This window comes from Morone saxatilis, unplaced genomic scaffold, assembly GCF_004916995.1.
Source record: "Morone saxatilis isolate NCDOM2014 unplaced genomic scaffold, NCSU_SB_2.0 Contig9, whole genome shotgun sequence".
Classification (NCBI taxonomy): Eukaryota; Metazoa; Chordata; class Actinopteri; family Moronidae; genus Morone; species Morone saxatilis.
In genome coordinates, this window is record NW_023340268.1 from 16,908,087 (window position 1) to 16,917,773 (window position 9,687).

The 9,687-nt window shown below is 40.7% G+C and overlaps 1 protein-coding gene across 1 annotated transcript in view; it reads left to right on the plus strand.

The window, feature by feature from the left end:
- Positions 1-9,687, plus strand: part of LOC118343216 (tRNA dimethylallyltransferase-like) — a 33,258-nt gene that overhangs the window by 2,189 nt on the left and 21,382 nt on the right. Inside the window, exon 2 of the mRNA XM_035681972.1 lies at positions 9,365-9,517. Coding sequence (XP_035537865.1) covers positions 9,365-9,517 — 153 coding nt within the window. The remainder of the gene's footprint in view (positions 1-9,364; positions 9,518-9,687) is intronic.

Genomic DNA, 9,687 nt, shown 5'->3' on the forward strand with positions numbered 1-9,687 from the left:
TGTTTTTCTTGGGGATTAAATCCCTTAACTCTGCTTCTGGTCCAGCTGAAGCTATTTCTGCTAATTACAATTAAGGAATTAAGGAGTAGGTTAATACTGATTGGTTAGCGTGACCTGTCCACAAGTAGCATGCCGCTTCTTATTGGTGAGCTTGGCAGGATGGTAGGGAGACGGCATGTATGTGTAAAATAATTGACACAACAGATCCTGGGTCAGTCAGGAGCGCTGCAAATCTGCAGCTTTAGCGATCACATGATCGCGTTGTCTGAAATCGCAATTTCGATCAGAAAACGATAAATCGTTCAGCCCTACACTCCTTAGTAATCTGAAGGATCTGAAAAGACCTTTCTGATGTTTTTTCGCGATTTAGCTCAGGATACTTCATGATACAGTACAATGCAATTCTTACAATGCTGACGAAGTATGTACCGGTATTGGACATTTTGGTGCAAGGTTTTACTCTCGGGTTAAGTTCTAATTTTTAGTTAGTTGAACGCACCAGAAAAGAGGAGTCTCTGCTTGGAGCTGCTATGTAACTATGTGCTTAAGTTTGACAAAAAATAGAGAATGCTTATCGTTCACTATCATGGATTTCATATCTGGTGGAATAAATGGAAGTTAGTATAGTTTGACATTAAAGATCTGAATTAGGAATGCTCCGATTTATCGGCTGAACATCGGTATTGGCCGATATTTGCCCAGTTGACTGACATCAGCAAATAAGATGGCCTGAGCTGCAACAGGGCAGAGATGCAAAAATGCATCGGCATCTGCTATCAGCCAAATTGTTATTTTACACATCGGTATCGGCCCTGAATGTTCCAATCGGTGCATCCCATAATCTGAATTACTCAACACTTTCAAGTCTTGCACATGTTGTAATTTTTGTGCTTATTTCTCATGTTTACTCAGCCAACTGTTCAATGCATTAACTATAACACATTGTGACCACAAAATCCATTGTTCCACTGCAGGGTGTTAAAAAAAAGAGAAAAAAGGGTGTTTGTGTGGGTGGGGCTGTCTTACTAAAGGGCCATCAGAGGTCCTAAGGGGCAATTTAACAGGTCATGCACATGCATGCACCATCACTTTAGTGTTTGGGACTATTGGAAGTATTGGTGGCCAGTGACACTTTGCTTTATCCATGTATGAAAGAAGGAGCTGCCTTATTCTGTCTAAGACAAAATGAGCGGTGAAAATTGCCACAAAGGAAGACAATTTGTCAGGCTTGTGGTTTTTTTGTTGAATGTGAGAAATGAGCCTGAACGTCAGGAAAACTGTCATGTGTCATCTTGGCCCTCCTAGTCCCTTAAAAGCGGAATGAAGGAGGTCTTTCTTGGTTAAAAACTCCGAGGGCTCATTGGCCTTTTTAGTCGTAAATTTGGAAATGTGATGGTAATGTAGTCAACTGATTTGACCGCTGTGAGGGGCGCTCATTCTTTCAAAGTTTATGCTGGTTATTAGCCAGAGGTTGTTATGCACATACACACACACGCATACAACAACACCAACTGCTTATCTACGCATTAAACACATCCTACACTCAAAAACTGTGTAGCTATGTGTTATATCCCTGTAATTTGCTTGCAGTCACCCTCCCCTCCTCCTCTCTTTCTCTGTGCATCTCTCTCTCTCTCTCTCTCTCTCTCTCTCTCTCTCTCTCGCTCCCTCCCACTGTCTCTCTATCTGTCTGGTGTGGCTATGACCTGTCTGGGCTTTGACGTATCTGTTTGTATTGTAACTCAGCCGATGCTGCCTCCCACATCTGATTTATGATGCATCTTTTTAAGTAATCTAAGCCTGTGTAGGAGCAAGCCCAAAAAAAGAGAGCTGATTAACTCTTATTTTTGTTGTGTGCTTGTGTGTCTGTGTGAATTGCAATTGTCCGCGGGTGTGGTGATGCGGTCACCGCTACAGTAAAGCAGCGAGGGAAAGGGAGGATGGGAGGATGGCAGGATGGAGGAGGAGGAGGAGGGAGGAGGGAGGAGGGGAGGCAATGCCATGAATGATTTATTAGTCTGGCATTACTGGGCCATTCCCCACAGAGAGACAGAGAGAGACGAGAGGAAGATGGAGGGATAAATTGTCAAAGGATGGTGCCTTGAGGGGGAAGAAGAGAAGGGGTAAAAAGAGAAAATAGGCAGATAGGTATTCTGTTGTAAGTGTAATGGAGGAAAGGATTCAGACAGAAGGATAAAAATAAAGCAACACAGTTTACAGTTTGGCTGTTGAATGTCTATAGTGCCATGTCCAGGGGTCAGAATAAGGACGAATTGTACCGTCTTCCTCTCTCCCTCTATTGACTGATTACAGCTGACTCAGCTATTGCTCTTGATCAGTAATTTAGTTACAGTTTTAATGCCAAATATATATATATTTTGTTTGGTTTGTTTTTTGGGGGAAAAAAAAACTGAAACGGAAATGTAATTTAGATCCTCACAGCATCACTGAAACCAAAACTACCATTAAAATGAAAATTGTAGCACATAAAACGCCTTTAGTGAAGAACGTACTCGTATTATTGAATAATTATAGGTATGCACTGATTGACTTTTTCGCCTCCAGACTCAGCCAGGTTTGTGAAACTGATTCAAATCATTCCTCTGCGTGTATAATAAACGTGTGAAGACGTTCATGCACAAGCGCTCCATGTAGGCTTGTGCAGATTTGTGTGTGTTTTTGAAACTACTCTGCATCAGCGACAGACACACCAGCACGCTCATCCTGTCATAGCAGCTTTTCAAAGAGCAGGATTCTAAGGTGAAATGAATTTGCTCCAATGTAAACACTGCTGTTACTGGATTGGCTCACAAGTGAGGAACACATCTGCCAAAATGTTTCGCTTGGAGTTGAACTTGATGAACTTTGAACCATAGATTTGGGCAGTTGACCAGCGGAAGAAAGCAAATGAGCGTATTTCCCAAAATGTTGCTTCAAACAGAGTAGAAATCAGTATGCGCATGCCTAACGTCTTGCTGATACACGATCTGCTTAATCAGGTCAGTATCTGTGTGTGCATCACATAAAATAAAGTTAACTTTAAAGATATTTGACATGGTCTGTTATGGTCATATCTGGTAAGAAAGCAACATTTTGCAAGTACATTGATAAAATACCAATATTGACAAACCGAAACATGCTCTAAAAGGTCTGCTTTATTCCCCTTTATCCTATTTTGGCTGGCTCTGAATTGTATTTCATGTCTCAATGAGTGTTTGTTCTCTCCGTCTCTTTCTTTTTCCCTCACCCCGCTCTGTCTCTCTTGCCCTCTTTCTTTCATTTGGCCATGCTCTCCCCTTATTTATGTGGTAGAGGAACAGCTGTCTCGTGCAGGGCGTAAGGTTGGCCAGGCAGGCTGGCTGCAGGCTCTGCAGAGCTCGAACACTGCGCTCATTGTCTCACACACACACATTCCTCCCTTACTTGCACACAAGCCATACGGTCACATCCATTCACATCCATTTAAAAGGGAGACAGGAAGGAGTAGGCAGCTGAGCCCACATTAGCTGACTTTCCATTGAAGTATATCAGTGTGAATTATGACGTTTGGAATTAGAAAAGCTGAATGTGACGAGTGTATCTCTGAAACGTTTCCTCAGCAGCTTCCCAGAAAACACTTCTTACACTTCCTGGAGGTTTTATTGATAAAGAAATAACACAATACATTAAGATGAGAACATTAATGGAAAACAAACAGCACAGTTTATCAGACTGATTCATCTCTTTGCAATTCAGAGTTGGCTTCAGATATCTGTCCACCTCCTAGAAAAGCCATGCGTGCTGGCATTTCCATGAATACACTGATCATTATTACAAAACTGCTAAGTGCATTTTGTTGTTTGGTCCTGAGATGGAGTGAAATATGATCAGAATATGCGGAAACCAAAGAACAGCAACTTGCTTAGCAGCAGTAATCAATTCTTCCTCCACTTTTTGTCATCTTTTTGTCATCTTTTTGTCTCTAAATAATGGTGCTTTGCATCTTCCATCCAAGCAGACAATAATACACTTTCACGTTTTATTTGAAACAACGCTCGACAGTGACTCAATCTCTTCGTTTTATTGTGACATCTTTCTCTCTCCTCCAGAAGACGTGTAAACACGGTTAGCTGTGTTGATTTTTATCTTTGATTCCTTTTACGACTCTGAGCTCAAACATTGCTGCAATTTGTAGCTCATTTCCACCGCCTCGACTTCATTTCTTCATTTCTTTCTCATTTTCTCTCTCATTTGCAGCTCCCCCTCAAAGCATTTTTCCGCTCATATCTTCCACTCAAGTGGCTCTTTGCGTTTTTCTGCTTTACGCTCCGCTCTTCTTCTGCCTGCTTTTCCTCTCGGGTCTCCTTGTCCTCGTTAAGGCAAAATTAAAATCATCACAGCCTGCTTTTGCAACACACAAGCACACATAAATGTACATGGAGGAGTGGTTATATAATGATTAGCTGTGTTGTCGGTGGCTGGTAAGAACGGACGAAAAGGAGGGATTGGGAGGAGGAGGACAGATGGAAGGGGGAAACTTTACCGCTGCTGGAGAGAAAGAAAAGTGATTTTTAGAAGAACCAGGGGGGCTGTTAGCCATAATGTAGAAGGGAGGATGGAAGTGAAAGAGTGAAAAAAGTGAGAGATAGTAGAATACTTTTTGCTGCAAAATGCTATGAATCTACTTGAATGTTGGTAGAAGTAACTTTCAACCTTAGCTTTGAAAACAATACATGACAAAATCTCACCATAAGGTCAATTTAGTAGCTGTTCTGTAGCTATCAATTTCGAAAAGTTCGAAAAAAAGTCCTTAGAAAAGATTTTTTTTTTTGTAATGTGGGGAACAGAAGTGCGTTAATCTGGGAGTGTGGCTCAAAATGAGACGCATGACCCCTACTAAGTGTATCTCTCTCTTTATTACACACACTCACGCCAACCTGATACCAACCTATATCTCTGAGCATCTCTATCTGTCTTTCTCTCACCATCCTTCTGCTACCTATCATTCTGTCTTCACTCTGCGTGAGTGTGTGTATGTGTGTGAGAGCGCGAGAGAGAGGAAGAGCAGTGAAGGCAAAGGAGGGGTGGTGGTGGATAATGTGTGCAAATTTGTCAGAGAGCATCCTGTTCTCTGTAACAAGTACACAGCACACTTCTGTCTCCTCTTATGTCTGTTCATCTCCTGTTCTCTCTCATCATCTCCAATGCTCTTTTACTTTCCAAAAACCCCTTCAAACCTTCACCCTCCTTCATTTGCTCTCCATCTCCTTCATCTGTCCATCCATGCATCCATCCCTCCCTTGGCTGGCAGTCGTGTCGTGCAGAGAAGCTTTGAATAATTTATCAGGCTGGGTTGTTCTGCCCTGCCCTGCTCCCCACTTTTGGCTTGCCTTGGTGCTGAAGAACATTTGGTGAAGTACACGCAACCCACACACGCACTTTCACCAAGGATATGATCAATAACCTGCACAGCTTTATTGATTACTCAGTGCCTGTATGTTTGGTTAAACAGTTGTGATGTTGTTGCCTTGAAATTTAAGATTTAGCCTACTGGGAGATGCTTGGTAACAAAGTTAGGAGGTATTCAAGAGGATGTGGGCACGCCTTGCATTACAAAACACTTCCTAAACAGAAAGTAGAGACACCAGTAAATTGTATTTTTTGGTTCTTGCTTACATGTTCTACCTTTCACCGACAGGACAAAGACACATGTGTTTAAAAAGGACATTTAACACAAACTAATGTCTTGCCACTATCTGACCCAAATTAACAAAGTAAAACGGACACATCAGCATTTTAAGAAATTTAAAACCAAAATACTAAAACTGGAAGATTAACGGAACTAAAGAAGGAAAAACTATGACAATCTTATAAACTCAAAAATATAGTTCACGCAGTTTACGCTCGAAATTCTTAATAATCTGCGAAAAACAAATGGTTTGTGATTTTAGACAGACATAGACAAAAGCAGGTTTCTCAAATCTAGTTGTGACCATTGATTTTGCTGCCGGATTTTTTTTATCAGTAGCTAGATAATGTTGACTTAATTCGTTAATGTAACCTCCTGGCTACATACATAATATAATGTTGACGAGTTAAATTGTAAGATCAGACTGTTGCTTGGTTCTTACAGAGGCACACGCATTTACAGATCTCTGCTGCAGCAGAAGTGGAAAAGTCACCTGTAAAAAGCCATTAATATATAAGCATTTATAGATTTGTCTACACATAAGAAATCTTAATAGACTTGAAGATCTGAATACAGATTTAGACACACACAAATTCTGACTGCACATTCACAAATCTCAGTATGTATTTAGAGACTCTATCACACATTCACAAATCTGCTTACGCACACATGGATTGAGATACAGGTACTCTCCACTCTTTAAATACTTTAAATAGTTTTGCTACAATAATGGCCCCACACCCCTCTCTCATCTTTGCACTACTACTGACTTCATCGAGTCCTCGCTGACCTGAAGATTCGTCTCAGAGAAATAGTAAAAAATCGTAAATTACAATGCAACAAATCGTTTGTCTTAAAATTTTTAGTATTTCCACAGAGGGGAAAAATAAGATCACGTGTTAGTCAAGAGTTCATCCATCCATTCATCCATTCTTTCACGTTGTAAAAATAATACTTATGTGTTCATTTTGGACTGTGCTTTTCCTACACTGAATTATTGAACAATAGAGCACTTCACCAAGCTTTTTTTATTTTATTTTTTTTACTCAAATCAAGGATGACTCCAACCAGAAGTTTCAGCCTACTGGTAAAATTGTTTGGGAACTTTTTGACTCAGAAGGGTTTTCGTAAGGTTTTCCTGGCAACTTCAGGCTTATTCACTTTCAGAGTCACACAGACATACTTTGAATGTTTGATGGTAGACTATACACAGATGCTGTGCAGAGGACGGGCCATAGAGGTATATTTACATGATACGTATATTTTGCCATCTGCAACTTGATTACTAGCCCTGTAAACTGCATAATGATACAAGATTCCAATTTCTTTATTGTCAAAATATTGTTGTGCTAGCATGGTGTAGAATTAATGCTGCTCCATCTACAGTACCCAACTACACCAAAGTGGTTTGAAGCCAGCAATTGAGGGATGGACCGACACTGCAATACATTTCCTCTTGTGTTTGTTACGTAACAGTACAGTAAATCTACCAATTGTGTTTCTTCTGAACTTTACTTTTGACCAATGATCCATTGGTCAATGATCCTTGGGGCAATGTGTCTCCATTGTTCATTTTAAGCCCCCCAACAAGGGCTGAGAGTTGAAAAAGTTAAACGGGACTTATATCAACCTCAGTCAGTTGCTGGTATGTATTGTAGCTTCACTTATTTTTAAGCAAAGCTTACTGTGGCCCCTTATGGAAGGTTAGGTTCTATACCTTTGTTGTCTTGCGCCATGAGATCAGAAGCCATGTAGCTAATGCTAGCAGGGCATATACTATATGACATCATTTCTCAATTTGTACATCCTTGATTCTTTTCCCCACCTCCTCTCCTTGTGTCCTAGTCCCTCCCACTCGAGATGTGTATGGAAGAGATGAGGAAGAAACACGAGAAGAGAGGCATTTAACAAAATGAGACATCCTTCTAATTTAAAACACACACACCATACTCTATACAAACGTATCTTCACACAAATAGGTATAGTAGTTATAAATAAAAGAAATTTCATTAACACCCGAAAGAGCCATTTACCTTCAGTCCTGACCAATAAAACTGCTCTTTCACTATCAAGCTCAGTTTATATTGCACTGTTATTTATAACAATATTAGTTTTTCATTGTGTTCTGTACTTTCAGGGAAAATATTAAGCCAAACTCCCTCTAAGAAATCTCTTATGTGTGTGTCGGTATTTGAGGAGGTTTTTTTTGGCTGTTACCAAAGTGACTGCCTGTATCAAGGTGAAATGTCAAAGAGGAATGCAGTGTGTTTAGAACAGCGCCCTACGAGTCGCTACTCACACGTTGAAGGGCAGAGAGTTTGATTGCACATTTGATCATCTTAGATAACTAACACAACTAACCGCCATGGTTTGTATATTCCAGCTGTGTGTCGTGCCTCTTTTATATGTCATGGGTAGCAAAACATTTGAAAAGACTTCTGCGAAGTATAAACTCATAGATCCTCTGGCAAGCCTCCTCTCTCCTCTTGAGATGCATTTTAGGAATTGAGATGTCCTTCACAATGGTGCGCTGATATCAGTTTCTGGGTAGCAGGCAGGAGGGCGGAGGAGAGAGGAGACGAGGAAGCAGAAAATAGAGAAATGAGAAGGCCCGGTCATTACTATGATCACAAGTTTGAGGTTACAACTGCAGTTACCGCCTCTGTCAGCTGCTTCACAGTACAAGCCTTATAGTGGTTTGCCAGTGGAGAACTAACCATAGACAGTCACCTTTCAGAGGCCACTAAGCAGTACCATGTAACCAAAATAAATCTTCACAGTATAACCAAATATACTGGTAGTTTCATTTTTTCATACATTTGGGTGAATGTAAGTCTAAAACTAATGAGAATCCAAGATTTGCTTTTTTCCACCATTGACTATACACTGTTATCCAAAAAATACTAAATCTTATGTCTTCTAATGACTGGTGTAACATATACTCGACTGTAATTGGAAAGCATAAATATGTACATACACTCAAGATACAATCATATTGTGACCTTCCAAACCAAAATGTGAAGAACATATTTGACCACATTACGGGTGGAAATGTGTCTCCAATTCATATAACAAATGCAGTACATAAAAGGAGCCTTATCAGAGTTGGATTTTCAGAATAATCAATGACATGAAACAAAGGACAACAAGATTGTGTTTGGATGGAAAAAGGCCTCTAAAAAGACAAGCCCTGGTAGAAAGCTCTGCATATCCCTTTTAAATCTCTCCACTCTTGGCTGTGTGTGTGTGTATGAAAATCATGACGGACTACTGTATGACAACCAGCTGTCAGATTCCACGAGGGAGCCCCCTCGCTGGGTGATGTAAAATGGACAGAGGAGGTGTGTATCATAATTTGCAGGAACGGTCAGAGCCATTTCACATGGACGATAGGCAGTGCTCCTCATTCCTTTCTCCGTAACAGCCTGCTTCCAGCTTCTGACATTGACAAATACACTCACACACACCCCACCACTAGCATGGATTTCAGTCTCCTGCCCTATTTGTTTTATAGACCCTTTTTCCAGTGTTGTCCAGGGTTTTATGCTTTCTAGGACAAAGAACTTCAATTGTTAGAGTGCATTATTGGGCAATTTTATGCAGTTTCTATTTTTAGCTCCTCCATGACTGTTCATTTTTTGTGAACGTTCTCATTTTATTTATTTTGTTTTTGTGGTTCATTTGCATTCCTTTCAGGTTTACCATGGCCTGGACATCATTACCAATAAGGTGACGGCTGAGGAGTGCGCCCAGTGCAGACATCACATGATCAGCTGCGTGGATCCGTTAGTTATCAGCTACACGGTGGTGGACTTCAGGAACAAAGCCCTGGCTCTAATATCCTTTCCTGCAAACATTTTAAGGCAGAGGAACCATATTTTCCTTCACACCTCTCCACATATTCCTATCACCCCTATCACATCTTCCCTGCCAGATCATTAAGTGGTAACTGCAGGGAAAGAATTCAGTCCATTTGACTTTTACTAATTGGTCTGGAGGTGTGTGTGAGTGTGTGAGTG